At 35.2% G+C, this 22,044-nt stretch overlaps 1 protein-coding gene across 1 annotated transcript in view; it reads right to left on the reverse strand.

Annotated features, from left to right (window-relative positions):
• Nucleotides 1-2,000: 2,000 nt before the first annotated feature.
• Nucleotides 2,001-22,044, reverse strand: part of LOC150095870 (cytochrome P450 4C1-like) — a 78,886-nt gene continuing 58,842 nt past the window's right edge. The window contains exons 6-11 of the mRNA XM_090409391.1: nucleotides 20,410-20,536; nucleotides 19,317-19,511; nucleotides 13,963-14,136; nucleotides 5,410-5,476; nucleotides 5,061-5,240; nucleotides 2,001-3,236 (exon numbers count right to left, since the gene is read on the reverse strand). Of these exons, the coding sequence (XP_090265517.1) occupies nucleotides 3,070-3,236; nucleotides 5,061-5,240; nucleotides 5,410-5,476; nucleotides 13,963-14,136; nucleotides 19,317-19,511; nucleotides 20,410-20,536 (910 nt within the window). The 3' untranslated portion in view covers nucleotides 2,001-3,069. The remainder of the gene's footprint in view (nucleotides 3,237-5,060; nucleotides 5,241-5,409; nucleotides 5,477-13,962; nucleotides 14,137-19,316; nucleotides 19,512-20,409; nucleotides 20,537-22,044) is intronic.

A 22,044-nucleotide genomic window follows, 5' to 3' on the forward strand; every position in this document is an offset into this window, starting at 1 on the left:
AACTGTGCACGCAATGTGTATATAAATCTGTTGCCACTTTGAAATAATTTTCCAGAACCTGTAGTAAATCGCTTGCACTTATATGATGGACTTCTCAGCTCTAATTTTGCATTATTTTCAACTAATAGATTATTAACGATGACAATCACTAAACTTGGAATACATAGAATAACCTGCTTACAGAACCTGCAGAAATGCATGCGTCATTTTCTGTTATTCTTTTGGAAATATATATTAAGTTGTTTTTAATTGAAATCAAAACCAGCACCTCGATCTTCAATTGATCTCTATGAAAATTCAGTGCATTTTTAAACGAATCGTTATCTCAATGAAAGTAAAGGAAACTAACGAACTTTGTCAGAAAAAGGGAAGACTAATAAAGCGCTCAACGAACCCTGAAGTGTATCCTTACGTATCCTTTTCATGTTTAGTTCGCACTATTTCCTGCTTCCTTTCCATGATCGACATTTTTTTCTCCTCTTTCCCCGTAATTCCTAAGTTACTACGTGAGTTGAATCAGGTCCAATTCCATGAATAATATCAATTGAGGAAACTAAGCAGTGGTTACATGTGTGTGTGCTATAATTATTTCGCGAAACTGTTTCATCAACTTGATAATCTGTTTTCTGTTTGATGCATTCACCTCGCGAGGTGTATGCGCGTCACGATTTTCATTCTATTTAAGGAAGCTAAGCGTAGAATTTATGACTTATTTAAGTCTTAAATATTTAAGTCTTAAGTCTTTAATAATTTAAGTCTTAAATATTTAAGAACATTCAATAAATGTGAATTAATCGGCGTAGTAATTGGTTGAATCGGTGCAAGGCAGATGCAAGAAAAAAAGGAGCTACCGTATGCTACACTTTCAATCTGTGCGTTTTTGACTGTAAACCTATCGAATGTTAGTAGCTTAGGTGGACCAACGGTTAGATAATATGGAAACCCTGCTCTAGAAAACAAACTTCGTCCGTTTTCAAACCATTTCTTGTCTGGTAAACAAGGTAGTGTTCTCACACCGGATGATGATATTTACAAACATCCATGGTTGGATTCGAATCCGTTTGCCGGCGTAAAACTGAATCCAGAAAGAGTTGACGGAGGATGGATGCTACTTCCTGAAACTAGTTTTTTTAATTGTAAACCATTTGATCTTGAAATGAACTAATTTCTTTTTCGAAAATTAACTCACAAATATCCTAACCAATGGGGGAGGAGGAAAGGGATTTGATTATATTTTTTTAGCGCGCGCTGTAATACAGCATTTGAGCGCTAGTTGTTTTGCGAATAGTAACTTCTTAAGTAAATCGGAAAAGTCACATTTTATGCTCCTAAATAAAAAAAAATGATCGGTTTGCTTTTTTTCTAACCGTTTTATTCCTATATACGTTGAATAAACGACACTTATAAATGTTTGAATGCGTTTGATTTAGTACTTCTGCTTGGTATCCGCAGGTATTAGTCACTGCTAACCTTCAAATACTTACACGTATAAATATGCGTAAGTATACAATATTTATAGCAGAGCGTCCATAACCCAGTCGTTTTCGACTCGGTTATAGTCGAATATAGTTTCAAATTTTACCTTTCATAATACACTCAGTAGCTACATCTGCACTGAGAGCTGAGGAAGGAGACAGAAGATATTGGTACCGTAATGTTCTTTGAACGACTGACATCACATACAATTTCATGACTGCATTATCACACTTTTCGAGTGCGCTTATGCATCGTATTCTGAGTCGAAAGGTGCAATTTTAGAGAATACGTTGCCTGAAATGTTAGATTCGTAGTAACATTTTGTTGTCGCTTTGAAAATATTGGTCATGTTGCATTTAAATTGAAGTTACTGCTAGATAGTAGAGCACCAATTCAAACTCGCATTTCTCTTCAGAAAAATACTTCGGATATAATACCTGTTATTGCTAGACACTCCTACCTGAAGTGAATGGTCCGTCTTCTAATCGGTTGTATGTACTTTCATGCTGCCAAAACACGAATGGTACAGAAAAGGAGATGATATTTATTACATACTTTTACAAAATATCGACTTAGTGTTACAGTTGACAAATATATTTTCAACGTGTTCTGATTTTATTTACAGTGCTTATCAAAAAATAATAAGGAAATACAGTACCTAAATGTAGGTTATTATAAGCCTATTAAATGTACATTATAACATTGTAAATACTAGAAATGAGCTGAAGTTTTTCAATGATATTAAAACGCATTTAAAATTATGACCAGTGACACACTTCGAAATATTTTGTTGGATATCAGTTTCAGAGTCTATTTACAGAAAAACACACTGCTGTCTTAACTCAATAAATAAATACCTTGTTACACAAAACATGTTTTATATGTTACTTGGGGATGATTTGAATTTCTAAAGAAACTTTCCTATGCTACATATTTCTGTCGTTTTTTTTAATGTAAAATATTAACCGATTGACAGTCGGTTAATTAATCGAATTACAAAATGATTCTGTAATCCTAATTTCAGTTGATTCTATACTTGAGTGGTGGGTCTAAATGAGAATCAGCAGAAAACTCATTCCACGCAAAATGGGTGCATTCAAAAATACCAATGGAATTTATCCATTGCAGTGTATTTGCAGCATATGTGATGAGTATTCAACCAGTGTAGTGAATAAACTAGTATACATTTTAAAAATAATATTTTAAACATGCTGCTATAGATTTTTTCTCCTAAAAGAAGTATTAAATTATCTAAGGAGAAATAAGTAACCGAAAACTAAAGTAATAAATGCTATTGAGGTAATAATACGCTATGTACTACGCATTTTTAAATCCATAATTTGGATTGCGAATCACAGAGTGGATGGATGCAATCTTTACCAATTTTCCATTTCTCACCTAAACTCATCCTTTTTTATAAGGATAGCGTGATATTTTCCTATCGCTATCTTGAACAGTTAGTTTTCATCTTTAAAACAGCGATATAAACTCGCGCCTGGTTTTTAAAATTCATTAGTAATAGTAATTAATACCAACTGATAAGATATATGACTAAATGGAATTCAGTTGGATAGCTAACGTATGAAGATTGAATCAGCTCTTTCTTCTTGGAGTTATCCTCATGCTAATTCCGTTGAAGGAACGAAGTACCATTTCTGCTGTTAGCTGAATTTTGTCTCGAGATTCAAGTGAATGGAGGCTGTAGTTTCTTAAGATGTGACTCAATACTACTTTCTGTTCCATCATAGCAAATCTTTGACCTAGAAGGGGAAAGCATAAAAACAAAAGAAAATTCGTTCACTCTTTACTTAGAATACATGATACTTAATTTACGTATCAGCTAATTAATTCAAATTTGTATTAAAAATTCAAATATGGAAATAAATTACTTTCTTATTTATCTATTTAAAAATTATTTTCAACAATAGACCAGATTTTCACATTGCACCAACTAGCAGAACTGAGTTGGGAAGACCATAAAGAGCTATATTGTTGTTTCGTGAACTTTAAACAAGCCTTTGATAGCATCCATAGAGAAATTCTTCTTAAAAGTCTACTAGAAAAATTAGAAAAAGCAATAGACAAATATATAATAGGGTTTCTGATAAAATATTAATCTAAGACAAATGCAATAATTAAAAAGGACACACTTACAACAGAACCCATAGAGATCCCAAGAGGAGTAATGCAAGGATGCCCATTTATCCCCATGCCTATTCAACATATATCTAGACGAAGTTGAAAAGAAGGCAATAGACAATGAGCTTGGAATCAATGTCAATGGTTTAAACATAAATAATATCAAATATGCGGATGATCTCGTTCTTATTGCAAAAACCCCAAATGAACTATAAAGGTTGATAAACAAGCTAAACGAAACCTGTAAAACATGGTAATAAATATACAAACGACAAAAATGATGAAAATAGGGAGGAACAGAACTAACATCTTAGTCACCCTAAATGGAGACAAATAGAACAAGTAGATAACTTCATATATCTTGGATCAAAACTTATTTATATGGAAAACAAACAAGATATCTAACCAAAATTAAGCTATATGAATCAATAATCATACGAACAGTTATCTATGGAGCAGAAGTATGGACAATTAAGAAAAGAGAAGAGAAAAAAACTGTTAGCATTTGAAATGAAATGTTTAAGAAAAATAAAAAAATTAGAAAACAACTGAGATGGTTCGACCACGCTGCATGCATGGACGCAGACAGACTACCCAACATCCTAATAAATACTTCTACAAGCTACGGGAGACCAAGAATTACCTGGCTGAAATCAATAAAGAATATTTCAGGATGTAGAATTTATAGTGAACTTTTTCGAGAAAAGTAAGGAATGGAGAAGACTGGAAAATGGAAGACTCAACCCGTCTTAGACGGAAGAGAAGAAGAAGAAGAAATTATAACAGCCTTTCGGTGTGCAAAAGATAAATAAATATACACCAACAAGTATGGGAATTGTATAAGTTGCTCAACAGTAAAATTATAAGCCTTCAATTAGCCTGTTTTTATTTCCACATTACGATATGACGTTTTGCTGGTGGTCATTACTATTTTTTACCAAATGCGGTCTCGCAGACGTCTCTTCTTAAAACATTATCGATTGGCATTCCATTCTGCAGGACCAGTCACCGATTCTGCTTGTATGCTCTGGATTTTTGAATATCTGTTATACGAATTGCAGTTGCTATCATTGTCTTCTTGCATTCTCATCATTACTGTTTAAATAGAAAATATGGATTAGATATTTTTAAAATTAGCAAATGGCTTCTTTTTTATGCCTCTTTTCATTGCATATCATTGGATATCTTTGCATTGCATATCATATCATTGCATTGCATTTCATTGCATATCTTTATGGAGCGTGTAAGGATATAATGTCAGCTTCGCTTTCTGTCGTTTTTTTATCACCTTTGTAGTTCCTCCTCCTGCTGTTGTATCGAGCTGTTCTGTTAGTGAAATGGAAGCATTTCCCATTAGTTTCGGGTGTTTTGAAAAGTATGACGGTTTCGTAATATTGCCTCATACGTAATTGCAATTGTACGAATATTTATGCATTTGAACTTACCAATGCAGTTTCTTGGTCCTGCTGAAAAAGGAATGTAAGCGTAAGGATGGCGTCCAACGACGTTCTCTGGCAAAAAGCGATCTGGATCAAATACCTCCGGATTAGGAAATACTTCAGAGTTTCGGTGTAACATAAAGGTGAATAACATGCATGTGGTTCCTTGTGGGATGGTGTACCCGTCTTTAAAAAAATACTCATTTTTAGTTTAATAATAAATTTTTATTAAACAATTGTGTATTAATTATTCAATATTAATTGTTTAACAAAGTCACATGTTTTAATGATTCTAAATATAAATTGCATGGATATTTTGAATTGAACAAAGAACGAAAGCAAATATTATACTTACTAATTTTCACATCATTTTGGAGTTGTCTTCCAATAAATGGGAGTGACGGGTATAATCGTTGACTTTCCTAAAAATAAATAAAATATTTGCAAGTATTAAACTATTTTAAAAATGTCTTTGCGGAAATCATGGAATGCTGTTTTTTATTTTATTTTTTTAATTGCATACAGAATGATAAAATGTTGTACCCACGAGTGTGATGTTTTCCTGAACATTATGTTGTAAACTTAGATTAGTTTATCTCATATGTCTTACGAAATAACTTGTGAATCAAGGGAATGTGCTGCCATCTACTGCTAACTGGACGAACTGAGTCAAGCCTGGTTTCGGGATTACAGTAGTATAAATGGTGCAGAATAATTACATTCAGGAAATACTCTAGAATTGATACTTAAAATGGGTGTCGTTTTTTTTTTTTTTTTTGCTATACAACTACCATTGGGCTCTATCTTAACTTATACGTTTATAATAATCCTTATGATTTTACGATTAACCAACTGCTTTCTTCTTGACTCGCGTTTTTTTCCTCTTTTTAGATTACTACGTTCAACTAAGGAAATATTATTATTATTATTATTATTATTATTATTATTATTATTATTATTATTATTATTATTATTTTACGGCTATTTTGCCTGCTTTCGTTTAGGAGTGTCCCTGTTTTAATGTCATTGGCATTTTTACTCAAGAAGTTTTAGGGCATTGCAGATGTATTTAGAGACAAATATATGTAGCATAATAGAAGAAAATTCACACATACCTTTTCTTGGATGTTGTTGCTTGTCTTCTTTCTGCTGTGTGCACATTTCTGCTGTTATGGTGTTGAAAGGGGGGGGTCTTGGGCAATGTGGAAGAATTAATTTGAAAAAAAAAAAACAGTGGAGACACCAGTGTCTCCACTGGTGTCTCCATGGAGTCACAAGATTCATTGCGGGAGACCCCACATTGACACACTAACCATTATTCACACAATACCTATCATATTTCTCCCTAAATTCATTCACAGACAAAGCACCCACAACCGCCTCTGGAAACGCATTCCACCCATTCACATCCCTCCAAGCAAAAAATCTAGTTCTAATACCTTTGTTAACCACACTTTTACACAATCTCCATGGATCCTCGTACTCTCCCTTCCTGCACCGATCTTAAAAATGTCATCAGTAATCAGTATCAATCCTATAAAATCCCTTTAATAGTTTATATGCCTCTATCATATCTCCTCTCCTACGCCTATCAGCTAGTTTGTGGAGCCCACAGATCTTCCATCTATCCTCTTAGGGAACATCCCATAGACCTGCAACAATCTTTGTAACTCGCCTCTGAATCCTCTCCACCATTTCTTCATCACCAAGAAATCCAGGTGACCAGATCTGTATGCAATAGTCCAAATGCGGTCTTATTAATGTCTTATAAAATGGAACAATAACTTCCTTATCCCTACTTGTTAGTGTGTTCTTCAACAACCATGTAATTTTATGTAATGTTTTGGCAATCTTTGCAATATGCCCTTTAAACGTAATTTCTCTGTCCACAATAACTCCCAAGTCCCTTGCCTCTTCAACTTCTTGCAGTTCAGTTCCGTTAATAGAGTAAACAGCATGTGATCTCATCCTCCCGAAGTGCATCACCTTACACTTAGCCACATTAACCTGACAGCCATCTACCTTAGTCCATACCGTCAGCCTATTTAAGTCATCCTGCAAGATATCTACATCATCTGAATTGACTATCGCTCTTCCTAATTTTGTATCATCAGCAAACAAGTGGATATTTCCTTTCATAGTATCCCCAATATCATTGATGTAAAAATTAAACAATAGAGGACCAAGCACTGAGTCTTGAGGTACAGCACTAGTCACTTGCCTTCTGCTGGACCCAGCTCCTCCGTAAACCACTCTTTGGTATCTATCCATCAGCCTTCCTCTAATGCAAATCACCAGCTTCAGATCCATACCAATTTGCTCTAATTTATGCAACAGAGTTCTGTGTGGAATCTTGTCAAATGCCTTTGCAAAGTCCAGCAATATCACTGAGTAAGGATTTCCTTTATCAAACTCTACTGTTACTTTATTAGAGAAAGTAAGCAAGTTACTGAGGCAAGGCTTACCTTTCACAAAACCATGGTGCCCCTTATAAAGTATCATATTGCTGTCCACCAAGTCCTGAATTCTAATTTTTACAAATTTCTCCCAAACCTTAACCACCACTCCAGATATATTGATTGGTCTATAATTTGCAATGTCTGTTTTGGAGCCTCCCTTATGCAAGGGAATTATTTTCCTCTCTTTTCACTCTATTGGTACTTTACCAGAACTGAGGCTTAAATTAAACGCCTGGTTAGAGAAGGTGCTAATTCTCTTGCATGTTCTCGTAGCACATGAGCCGATATGCCATCTAACCCAACGGCAGTGTTAGCATTAAGTTTCTGTAATATATTAAGCATCTCTATTTCGTCTATCTCTAGACTCTCATCAGTCAATGACACATTCGACACTGCAATATCACAACCAAGATGGTACATTTTGGGAATATGATCACTAAGCAACTCAACTATTTGATTTGCTTCTGTAATTTCCCTACCATCAACATTGAATCATCAGCAATTTATAACAAGATGTTATAAATTCTTTAATTTTGTTAGGTTTCCAGTTTCGAAATATTGCATGTATCAATTTGTATTATAAAAGTAAGATTGAAATGAGTGAAAATTGCCACTTGTTTTGTATCGCAAATATTTGATAACATATCCACTAACTAATGTTGTATTTACCTAAAAGCGCCCTCTACGAGAGGAGCAGTACCAGTAGTTTTTGTGTAAAATTGTACAAAAATAATTTAGCAAGATTTTCGAACCTTGAGTTGTTCAAAAATAAACGGATTCTAGATAACAAGAAATCCTAAATTTTATTAAATTGTAAATGTAATAATATTTAGAATGAAGAATACTTTATTTGTATAATGTTGTTTATATAAAGTAGAAAAATTTAATACGATAAAGCAGTGTTTTTCAACCTTCTTTCATGTATGCCTCATTTTTTAATATTAGTTTTTATGATCCCCCCCCCCCCTCGCAATTCTTGTGTTGAGACACTGACGAAACTTATAACAGTTAGCAAAACTATGAATTAAAATTTTAATTAAAAATTTTAAATATTCACACAAATTTAAACATGTCATAAAATCTTTCGATATTTGTATAGATCTGGCATCACTGCACAGATTGTTGAATCGTATCGGCCTTTCGGAAACATTCGCGATGTCAGCACGGGAATTATCGAATGTTCTGGAATTATTTCTGCGAGTATAAATAAGACTTGAAATGGCAAGACGGCAGTAACACTGCAACAGTGACCAACGGTGAGAAGTCGATGGTCGCCGTTTTTTTACCCCTGTTCGCAAACTGTGATACACGATATAAAAGCAATCTTTTTTAGTGTGGAAAAATAGATAAATTTTTAATTGGACGTAAGCCGGTATCTGGCGACTGTGCAGCGTCGACGTCAACAAATTCAGGTTCACAGACTATCACTCTCCGAAAGTATGCAGCAGAAAATTGAGATTTCGGTCAATAACAGCTGCTCATGTGGTGAAACACAAAACATGGATCATCTTCTGCAATGCCGCTTTGATCTGTCCATTCCAGAACGAAATCTGTTCAGTGTCTTCCATATTTACCAGTCTAGATGTAAGCCGGAAAGAAGAGAGTCATTTAAGTTTAAGAGCCTCTGCAGATTGTTCTTGCCACATTGTTGAGCTTGTAGCATTTATGGAATCAACCAACGGTTCCACTGAGTGAATAAAACTTTTCCTTGATCTAAGCCTCTGATGTACTGCAACATGTCCATACAAAGAATGCCGTTCATCATTTAGTTGTTGTTTCCGCTCATATCTACTCTGTGTAGTCCTGATGTGAGGAGGTGCAATACCAGACAGTGAATATAGATTGTCAATTGTGAATATAGATTGGCTTAATGCTGGCGGTTTCATTAAGAACCTAGTCAATAATTTTGACATGTGATGATCTTTTCCAAACAGGACTAGCATACTCGGCTGTCGAAAAGCAAAGTGCCAGTGCAGAGATGCGCAGTATTTGGGGCGCAGTACTTGCACCCCAACGAGATGAAGTTAATCGGCGCAGAATATTATTACGTGTTTGAATTTTAGCTGCTGCCTTCTCTATGTGTCGCTTATAATTTAAGATCCTATCTAGTATAACACCTGGGTAATTTGGATATGGATAATTGACTAATTTCACACCATTCCATTCTATATTCAACTCTATCCTCACCTCCCTGTTATTGAGATGGAAAAGACATTGGGGTTTTACTGGAATTTGGTTTCAGTTGGTTTTCCTTATAGTAAACTGTAAGGTTTCTAGTTCTTGTGTGAGCTGCTTCTCAATGTTATCAAAGGATTTTTCTTGATAAGCTATTGCCTGCTCATCTGCATATAAGAAGGTTCTTGACCGTTTGTTTATAGGTTGGTCGGTAGTATATATATTGAAGAGGAGGGGAGATAGCTCACTTCCCTGAGGTAGACCATTTTTCTGGATATGCCATCTGCTCTTTTTTCCTTGAAAATCAACAAAGAATCTCCTTCTGAACAGCAGCGACCTAAATATTTTCACTCCTAAATATCTCCGATAGCTATTTTTGTCATACTGTAAATTTTGACATTGAACTTTCTAAGATTTAGTGTGTCATATGCTGCTGTCAAATCTATAAATACAGCTCCAGTTGCTAATCCCCTTTCAAATCAGTAAACTGTGTTAATTTTAATACTTGTCCAGTGCATGAGCTTCCTGGTCTAAATCCTGCCTGTTCTTTCATCAACACTTTATTTCTGGATCTAGTCTGTTGAAGATTAACCTATCATACATCTTCAGTGTTGTGCATAGGACAGCTATAGCTCTTTGGATCCTCAGCAGATTTTCCCGGTTTCAGGATTGGTAGTATTACTTTCGTTTGCCTCCATATCTTGGGTATTTTAGCAAATTTCCAACAAAAGTTTAAAAATTCTACCAGCCGCTCTGTTGCGTTTTCTCCCAGATTCCTTGGTATCTCGTGTCTGATGGCAGATTTTCCTGGTTTTAAGACTTTTAGGGATTTTGTAGGTACTCTTTAGTTAATTGTGCTTCGAAGAGATGATTTTCTGAATCCCTAATTTTTTTAATGTGATCTTTAAATATTTATCCTTCGGTACTCAGTTTATCATTCAGAGATAGCCGAGTTGCAATTTGGTTTGCATTTATATTAACTTCGGTTGCTGCTGTTGTGGGGTCACCAGATAATTTTTTGAGTAAGAGCCACGCTTTCCTGCTAATGTGTTTCATATCCAAGCTTTCAATTTTCTCTGCCCATTGTTGACTTCTTTTTTCAGACAGTGCTGCTATAAGTTCCTCTCCTGCATCAATTGTTTCTGATGAAAATGGATCTTTATCATATGGGTCACAATATCTTTCACATATTTCCACATTGTATTCTGTAAAACCTTGAATATAACACGTTCTGCAACCTCTTAGGATATGATAGGACCATCTAATAGCTTTGGTGAACTTTCCATAATTTTCTGCCCTGGGTTTGACAAGTTTATGTCTAATTCTCTTGAGAACTGTTCCCAGTTAGCTTTTTTAAAATTAAAGCGTCTTCTAAGTGGGATCTCCATAAGTTCGACTGGTAGGACAACTTGCAGCATTATTGGTGTATGTTGTGAACTTGGGATTGGTGCAAGTACTGTTTAGTGCACAGATTAGCTATTCTATTACTAACAAATCGAGGGTCTGGATTATAACCTCTTTTCTTTTCCATTTTCCACTGTTAAATAATGATGGCTGTTTAGGATCGTGTATAAGATTTATTTGATTACTTTCAGTCCACTGTTCAACTAAATCTCCATCCTGATTTGTTTCACTATAACTCCACTGTGTGCTTTGACTATTAAAGTCGCACCTATAATAATAGCAGATTTCCTTTGTGTCGAATATTGGAATACTGGCTGATAACATGGAACGGAATAAGCAAAAAGATAGCATTAGAAAGCTTCGTCTGTAAATGAAAAAGCCTCACATTTTCGGAGAAGACTTAATTTTGCCAACTGCGATTGATATTGTGGACGGAGAAAGTTTTACTAAACAACTACAGTACATACCTCTAGCAAATGATACTGTTGATCTGCGAATTGTTGATATATGTGATGATATGCAACAACGACATTTGTCGAAGCTTTGTAGCCAGTTATTCTCAATTCAGCTTCACAGGGCAACAGATAGCAACAAGGATTATAATTTAATTGCTTATGTTCGATTTTGCGATGGATTATCAGCAGATGAAGAATTATTGTTTTGTAAACCAATAGAAAGAAGAGCCACAGCACCTGACTTGTTCAAAATATTGGATGGTTTTATATGCAAGGCAAACATACAGTGGAAAAAATTGTGTTGGAATTTTCACTGATGGTGCTGGAGTTATGTCTGGAAGGTTTAAAAGTTTACAAGCCCTTGGAGGGAAAAATCCCCACAATGTATTTGGACACATTGCATGATTCTTAGAGAAGCTCTTGCTGCAAAGGAAATGAGTCCTGGTCTAAAACATTCTATTAACAACAGTTATAACCGTGGTGAATTATATAAAAATGAGACCCTTAAAATCAAGACTGTGTTTGTGAACTTTGCAAAGATAGTGGCTGGAGCGGAACATTCAGCGTTCTTATTGTACTGCAAGACAAGATGATTATCACAGGGAAAATGTTTACAATGTGTTTACGAATTAAGACATGAAATAGAAATCTTCTTTGAAGAGGAAGATCACGAAGAAGCAGAGAAGTTTAGAGACCACTTATTTGTGATGAAATTGAGTTATTTGGTGGACATATTTGAGAAACTAGATATAGTAAACCAGCAACTCCAAGGAAAAATTCACATATCTTAGAGATGAGTGACAAAGTTAATTGCTTTTAGAAGACAATAATGCTTTTTTTTCTAAAAAAAAACTTATGGAACAAAAAGGTAAAGCAAATTATCCCTGAAAGTTTCGTAATTGAAGAAGAGGAACAATTTATAGACTTCACGTCAAGCGGCGAAATCAAAAGACAATTTGTATCTAAACGCTGTTTGAATTTTGGGCAGGTGTTGATGACGAATTTTCTGCACTAAAGTCAAGCGCTTTTCGTACACTTCTGTCATTTCCAACATCCTATCTTTGTGAAATCGAGTTTTCTGCAGTGGCTGCCTTAGAAACACAACATAGATATCAGTTAAATATAGAACGAGAACTAATAGTGTCAATTTTTCAATGTGTTACCATCATATGAAAGCATTGCTCCGCAATAGGTCCAAGGAAGCCATTCATTTTTAGATTCTTTGTTTTGTTTAGTTTTAATTAGTTGATCGGTATATTTCGCAACATTGTTATGTTCTAGTAAGCGTAACTAGTTTATTCAATGCAGTGGATTTTATACATTTTTGTTATTTTATTTTCGCAGTGTATCTTATGTTTTTGATTTTGTATTGTTTTTGTGTCAATAAATAGTTTCATTAAATGCTTTTGTTTCAGTAAAGTAGTTTTTCAGTTTTTCCTTTGATTTCCGTTTTCTCCGTCCCCCCCCCCCCCCTAAAGAGGGAGGATAGCCCCATAGGTCGAGAATCACTGCCATAAAGCATTAAATTAAATATGCTTAGTATCACTACTTGTGCCATGTGAAGCGAGCATTTGTATGAGTGTAAGCTATTTTCCCCCCTTAAATACGATGGTCACAAATGCGAGCTGTAAACGCACTTTCTCCGAACTTAAATTAACAAAATATTTCTAGACAAATCCACTATAATATACTGGTCTGGCTGTTATATTTGCAACGCATTTTGTGGCATCTAGTGGTTGCATTTTCAATGCGGGACCAATGCGGGATCAAAGAGAGCTGCCATTATTGTTGAATGGCTTGGAACATTATTATGTGACACCTCCACATCCGCTAGCAGCTTTTCTTTACCGCGCCTGCTATTTATATAACTGATTTAATAATAGCTTTTAAACGAAACTTGTTCCATAACTGAAACTTGGTGTGGTATGTAGTTGTTTCATTAATTTGGTTTCAGTTCACATGTTTATCGTTCGTTTCCTTAAACAGATTTCGTTAATGTTATCTGACCTGATTTACCTGAACATAATTTTTAGAAATGCTTCTGGAATAAAAAAACTAAGAAGAAAAAACAAACAGAATTTTTAGAACCACTGGTCTTTTAAAATAGAAATAATAACATTCGATATTACAGTTCTTAGACGACTAAATATTAGAGAAATTTGAATATAGATGAAGGAGTTTTCAACCACCTCTGTGTCTGTTTACATTGTGAAAAAATGGCTCTTGCACGGTCGATAACCTCGTCTACCCTCTGAGGCATAACACAATTAATCAAAGCTAATCTCAATCAATCATAACTTGGTGACAGCATTCAGAGTTGAATTAAACAGCCGATCCTGTCCAGGTTATCAAATATTCATGTGAATTTTTATAGATTCTTTACAAACAACATTTCTGATGATCATTTTTGCTTACCTTTAAAACACATTCGAGATATTTGAGTTCTTTTAGGTCTGAAAATGTAATTGGGCGATCAGGATCGCTACCAAATACGTAATCTTGTTCTTCGTGTAGCTTTTCTTGTACTTCCGGATAAAGACCAATAAGGTACAAGGCCCAGCTCATACCAACAGCGGTGGTGTCGTGACCCTGTCAGAAGAAAGATCAGAGGAAATAATAGTGGACTTTTATGATATTAGTTATACTGAAAACATGCCATAAAAATTCAATATTTTGCATAATTAGAATAATAAGAAATTGAAATAATTGTAATAAAAATAGCGCTATAAGACGAATTTAAATTTTTATTTAATTGATTTAATTTTATTATTTAGTATGATTTATATGAACACAAACTATTCTCAGAAATTTCGAATGTTTATAATGGAAGTGGTGACGGATTTAGGAGTCAAGTAAAATCTTTTCCCCCCTAAACTTAAACCAAAAGAACAAAATTGATTATGTCAAATAACAAAAATTCTGCTCTGTATCAACAATTTTGAATTATAGTAATAATAAACATACAGGCCACTGAATTGCATCCTTATGCAGATATACGTAAACGCCAGTTAGCGCATATGCGAACTACTTGTTACAAGCGTTCACCACATGTTCTAGGCAACTGTTTAAGACTGCTGCTGGTAAGTAATCGACCATAATGTCGATCAAAATGGGTTAAAAAAATGGGATCTTTCAGAGTTCGATACACGAACTCTGAAATCTCAGAGTTCGATACACGAACTCTGAAACTTATTATGGTTTCCCGTCTGACTGGAGTAATGATTTTGAAAACAGCAGAGCCAACTGGTTTCTCAAAAAGGTGAAATATCCCTGGTGTTTAATCGGTTTTAAAATAACCCACATTGCTCGTCTAAGAGGTGTAACTATGGTCCTGAGATAGTCTATCAGGAACGAGATCGCAGTCTTCTGAGAAATGTTTACGGACAAACATAACTTTCTGTCTGCAGCAATTGACCGAAGCATTTAATTTAGGCTGTTACCGATCCATATCTCAACGAACTATGCGCATGGAATTGAAGAGGATCGGTATTAACAGTTGCATGCCTTTAAAAAAACCACTGATTTCTGCCATGAACCGGGAAGTTCGTCTACAGCAGTGTCAGGAATACCATGACCGGACACTGGAAGACTGGAAAAATGGCATGTGGTCTCACGAGTCGCGGTACACCTTGTTCTGTATCGACAGTAAGCAGAGAGTTTGGAGGGAGCCCCATGAAGTAATGAACCCAGCTTTCTTTGTAAACACAATTCAAGGTTCGGGGGGAGGTGTCATGGTGTGGAGCATGTTCTGTTGGTAAGGAACGGGTCTCTAGATATTGTCTGACGGTCGGGTGTCCTCCAAGGAATATGTGAACATTGTTGCCGAACATAGTAATAATCAAACATCAGCAATGATTCAGCGAGGGCGACAGCGACTCCCACCCTCTTCCCTGACTACCACAAAGTCCGTATCTGAACCCCATTGAGAATGTATGGGACGTGTTACAAAAACAGATCCGGGAACAAAGCCTTTTTTCCGTCAAATCTGAGCCAATTAAAGGACTGTCTGGTCCTTTATGCAATGAAACACCTTGTGGAATTTATTATTATTATTTGACACCTTCAGGGAGTCCAAGGACTCATCGAGGAAGGGCAGCTGCTCTACAACTCCGTCTCAATGATTCAATCGCCAACTGACCGCAACTACACCAACGCCATCTACAGCCGACCACCACCATCACTAGTATTTCCACAGACAATAATAATCACAAACATCGATGCCTACGGCGGGATTCGAACCAGCAACCTTTTGGCTGGAGAGCGGATACACTCTCCACTCGGCCAACCAGTCCGGCACTATATGTTTATGCTTATGTACTGTAATATATGCTAAAGGAGGCACAACACTGTATTAAGAAAAAGTTTGTAATTCAGTGACCGGTATGTGTATAAGAAACATTACTAAATTCTTTTAATACTGTTCAAGATGTTGTGGTGATTCCATTTCCCCTGCACAATCTGGAATTCATAATGTTTTCTAAAAAGGAGAGGAGAAAACCTGTCGTCTCTATCTGACTTTACCTTAATTATTGATAAACTTCCTAATAAAGTTTCTGTACTTAATTTGAATAATAATAAAAAACAAACTGAAATGGGTTTCCAAGAGACATAGAGCCAAACTTCTTTGTCATGAAGATGTTGTGTCCTTTGATAGAAATCAGTGTTTCTCAAATGGGACGAACAATTATTTTCAGTGCGAAAAAAAAAAAAAAAAAACAATAGAAAACACGCTAGCCAATAATATAGCGCTTCAAGACGAAAGGTAATTGACATTTATATATAACAAATGTGGAAATAAACACTTAATTTCGTTAAATAATGGAATATCCCTTGAGAAATTCTGCATAGGATGCTATATATTCATTGCCTCGGCCAGTCCTCCCTTAATATAGTGATTTCTTCGTTCTCGTTTGATTTCATAATTGAAATATAGTGAAAAAATCTCTTATGAAAATAATCTATTGCTATAGGAAATTGCACGGGGCTATTGGGAAAAAATTATAGTCCCTTGAGAATTACTAAAACGGTTGAGAAACACCGGTATACATTACCGTTTGTCTTCGTTATATGAAAAAAAAAAAAGAAAAAAATGATAATAGATAAGAGAATCAAACAATCATGCAGGAAATTGAAAGAAAAATGGATAAAGAACCAATGTGCGCAGGTAGAAATGTTCCAAAATAGGAACAAAACCAGAAAATCATCCCTGAAAGTGAAAGAACTTAATGGAAAAGCAAAACGAACACAACCTAACACCATTAAGGACAAAGATGGAAACATAATCGTTGATAATGAAAAGATAAATGAGGGATGCGTGGAATATTTATCAAATCTCTATGATGATGATGATGATTGACAATTTACGACATCTTAGATTATGTGCAGCAATAGACACGCCTCTACCTACAAGAAATGAGATACAACACATAATCAAGAATTTTTCTAATAATAAATCCCCTCGATATGATAACATCCCTGTAGAACTGCTGAAAGCTTTGACTGGAATAACACATACTTAGTGGACACCATTCAGCACATCTATAAAACAATAGAATTACCTGAATCTTTGACAACATCGCTCTGCATACCAATTCCAAAGAAAAATAATGCCCAAAATGGTGAGGATTATAGAACCTGTGAGCCTAATCTCTCATGTATCTAAAATCATTTTAACAAGACTGTTAACAAGGAAACTGAAAGAGCCTTAATTGGTGAATTAAGTGAACAACAGAATATCTTCAGAGGAAGAATGGGAACCATATTCTTCATAGACTTTCAAAAGCCTTTGGGCAAGTAAAAAAACACAATAAACTGTTTAATACTCTATAAAAATGAGACTTACTCGTAGAAGATTATGAACATACATTTATAAAAACAATTTACTCCAAACAGAAAAAAATGTAACTCTGAGACTTCTGAAGTGAAAATAAAAAGAGCAGTTAGACAGGGCTGCATCCTTTCACCATCTGTTTAATATTTACAGTGAGACCGTGATGAAAAAGATTGAAAAATAAAATCGGTGTCAATGGTATAAAATACAACAATCTTAGATATGCTGATGATATCATTTTAATTGCAGAAAACAAACAAATTAATCAAATTACTGCACGTACTAATTGAAGAAGAAAAAATTTTGGCCTATATTTAAATGCAAAAAAAAGACCAAATTTATGAGAATCTCAAAAGAAAACAGATCCGAGCCATAAATATTCATAAACAACATAAAAATTGAGCATACAACAGAATATAAATATTTAGGTACCTACTTTACTGCAGATAGAAAACGAGATAAAGAAATAAAAATGAGAACCGCCATAGCTAAAGATGCCTTCTGGAAAAATAAAGATCTCAGAAGTTCTGTGGGTATCTAGACAAAGACAAGAATAATAAGAACATTAGTGTGGCCAGTTTTCACATATGGACGTGAGACCTGGGTATTCAAGAAGAGAACAAGACAACAGATGATGGCCTTTGAAATGTGGTGCTATAGGAGAGCTCAGATAGTCTCATGGACAGAGCACGTGACAAATGCAGAGGTACTGCAGAGAATGAAGCACAGAAATCTTTATTACAGGAAATGATCCAGAGAAAGATGAGGCTGGCAGGACATGCATTGAGGGGGATCAGCAGGACAGAGGACACTAACAGTTTTAGAAGGAAAGATTATGGGAAGAGCATCAAGAGGTAAAAAAAAGGACATGGTTTGATGATATAAAATCATAGACAGGATCATGTGACTATGCTGAAACAAAAATAAGAAGACTGGATGCTGCACCCTCACATTGAGGAGGCTACATGATGATGATTTTTTTCTCTTAGGGATGAAATAAAAAAGAGGCTAAAGTGAGATTAAAGGTTAAATGCTATATAAAACTGCTGTGCCTTCCCCATGAAATTAACTTCAGTTGTTAAATATTTCCGGCTGTAATTATTAATATTATCAATTGTTACTTAAAGTGTTCATTACTGAATATTCCATCCCTTCCTGGGGATAGGACATGGTCGTTGACGAATTGAATTCTTAAAGAACGCAAACTGCTAAAGAATTACGATGAATTTTAAGTTCGGACATAAACCCTGTCTGAAAGAGTATATTAACATGGGGAGAAGGGAAAAACCCCACTGGATTTCCTGATCAATCCTACGCGACCCAATTAACCACTAGTTTTTCCACCCAACAGAAGGAAAAGTAAAAGTGACCTTTTTCTTTTCTATTTCTCTCACTCACTCATCGTCGATTTGTTGCCCGGACGTAAACAGCTTACGGACATGGGAAAGTAGAAAAGTCATATGATAGGAGAAAACTCCGGACCTGTTGTGTAGAATGCGGTGCTCTAGGCCAACATGATAACAATGTGAATGAACCAGAACAGGTTCTTGGAACGAAATACAACCCTTCTTTGCTTTAAGAGGTAAGCAGCACAATTAAAGCTGTTTACCAAAAGTTACCGCCGTAAACCTTATGAGAAGATAAAGAGAGAGAAGTAGTTTTTTCACTTTTGTGTCGCAATACGTATGATAAATCTATACGATAACTAAAAAATACTTCTCAAAACATGTTGAATTTTATTTCGAAATTTCTTTAACACAACCCAATTAAAAGATGAGTAGAAATAATTCCGTTGTAGTATTTGTTGCTTTTGAAATTATCTATTAGAGAATGTGAAGTGCTGTTGAAATACTTGACCTTTTGCGATGCCCATTTTAGCAATGAACGGAGTATTTCTTATTGAAAGTAAAACAGAGATATACTTATTGTGTGTACATACAGCAAACATGAACGTATTGACTTCTTCTGTGATGTCTTCCTCTGTAAAGGCAGGATTTGTAAGATGTTGGCTCATTAAGACATCCAAGAAGACGCGTCTCCTCTTCATTCCGTAATCGTCTTCATAGAAAGCTTCAGCCATGTTCTTTCCACCTTTTAACTGCTTAATCACTTTCGCTTTGCGCTCTCGGATCACCTGAGGGAAAAACAAAATCCTTGCTAGGTTTTATTCTAGTGGAACAAATGAATATATATAAATTAAATTTAAATATCAAAATATTATATTTCAAGAAATGTCAGCCATTCTCTTCCTATGTGAATATCTTCCACATAGGAATTTATATCTCGGGCGAAAACTCTTAGCACCATATCCAATTAATTCGATAAAGATCTTCCAGTAACGCAAGAAAACACATTCATATTTTTAGCTTAACGTTATATTTAGTGTCTGCTTGTGTTTCATCAGATTTCATAGTGCGATAGTGTCTTCTGAAGGTAGTAGTTCACTTGCAAACGAGGTGTCTACAAAACAAACCGGCTTTGGCGCTATTTTTTTTTTGTTTTGTAGTGGACAGCAGGCCTATCGTATTTGACACCACACAGAATTTTATTTTATTATTTATCGTCTATCGTATTTAATGTATTTCGCATATATAATAAAAAAGGCATATGAAATTTTGAATTAAGCTTGCGTCATTATCTTTAATTTATTTAAATTGCTCACACATTGCCTATCTTGTCGAGAACTCAAATTTAATGTTAGCTTACATAGATGGTAGAAAGCATTTGACTTAATATAAAAGTCTTCTTTGTCGCGCTGGAGTCTGCAAATTTAAATGATTCGTCTGCCTCATTTTATGCTTATGAAACTTACCTAATAGTTATGATTTTAAAAGCGTAAAAGTGGATGAGGCCTGAGATTTCTGTAATGCGAAAATTCATCGGCTGTTAAGTTTTTATTTGACATTGTGAAAATTCCTCTGAGAGTCAACTTTTTAAAAGCATCTTTCCTCAAAGAACTAATTCTTATACCTACTAACAATGAAGAGAAATTGAAATTTAGGACAATGAAATATAAGTTTCTATCTTCTTACCCCTCTTGTGAAGGCATTCATTATTTCTGTGCATCTGTTAAATTTCCTGCCGCTAGAGGTCATGTTGAAGAAACAGTCAGGCCATAACCACGGAGTTGTAATTCTGAGTGTAAAAGTCTCGGAAGCTCTGAAACAAAAATTCAAAACGAAACTTTTACATTGAAATAAAATTGTTATTTACTTATTTATTTTTGAGGTTCCATGTTGTAAAGATGAACCGTATATACCTTAAATACTGATTCAATCGCTGAAATATCTTCCCAGATTGCACGCCAAAACAAGCTATGGCAGAGCTTGCTTTGGCGTGCTTTAACCTTTTCATCATGAGTCGAATGAAATGTGATATTCCGAGAGAAAACGCGGGTTTAGAATATGGGGTCTGCATGATTTGTTTTCTTTCTTTGTTACATCCCGTATCTTTTTTTTTTTTTTTTTTTTGATGTGGTTGTGGTTTTTAGTGTTACGTGAGTGTTTAAGGCTATGAACCATGGTGAAGGCTGAGAGTGGATTACAGAACTCGCACAGGCTAAGACAAATCACAAACGGTCAAATATCAGGCAATACAAAGTTGTCTTCAAAGGAACATGTCGAAATCTACGAGTCTAGGGCTGTTACCGGTGGAGGGGTTATTAGCAATAAGAGTTCTCCTTACTTCCGCTTCATCAGCTAAAATCAAACAATTATGGGGACAGTAGGCACAGGAAAACCAATTCATGTTCAAGAAAAATCTTAATTATGTTCCAGTTGTTCAATGCTGATGATGATTCGCTGTTCGCGTATGAACAATGAATCAATAGACTAATCGCAAAATAAGTAATATCTTTTTTTTTCCAAACAACTTTATATAATATACAATTACAGAGAAATAATAATACTACCTCCGATCACGCTAAAATCTATAAAGAAGGCTTCTAAATACCGAAGTAAATCATATATAAACCTCTTTTGCACAAAACTGGTCAAGCAGTTTTCTTGGAAAACAGACGCAAACTGACTCTCGTCTCGAAATACATCCACTATCATAAAATCGCCACTGCCAGAAGGAGCGAGCAATAATATCTCCCTTCAGCTTCATGTCGACTTCATGACGACTGTAAAATTCAGACCGCCCAAAACCACTGACACAATTTATATAAAATGGAGCATTGATTGGTCTGGTCGTCAACAGCAATAAAACTAAAGTTAAAACAAAAACAGAATAGAAGCAAACGACACACTCTTGAAGAAGGGGAAAATTTTTCATATATTGGATCCTATAGCGATAATTGACATAGTGAAGAGAAAACACAAAGCTCTTTAATTCCATAAAAGCTTAACTAATATCAGGAAATCTAAACTCAACACCACAAACACTAATCAACCTATATTTATATATGATTGCCTGACATGACACATCGCTACTCAGTGCCAGTTAATATCATCAATAGCTTCGAGACAACACATCTTCGAATTATACTAGAATACTCGTGGGAAGATCACATTCCAAATACTATCGAGCCAGCACACACGTTCAGAAAAGTCAACTGTTGTGGTTAGAACACCAACTTTGACATTTTACCTTCTCCTATGTTCAATTCTCTTGCTCTGCAAGCCAACTAATGTACTCAAGATCAGTTTGGGCAATCCATGAGTAAA

This window comes from Typopeltis vanoorti, chromosome 19, assembly GCF_054136105.1.
Source record: "Typopeltis vanoorti isolate ZY-2024b chromosome 19, IOZ_Tvanoo_1.0, whole genome shotgun sequence".
Taxonomy (NCBI): Eukaryota; Metazoa; Arthropoda; class Arachnida; order Uropygi; family Thelyphonidae; genus Typopeltis; species Typopeltis vanoorti.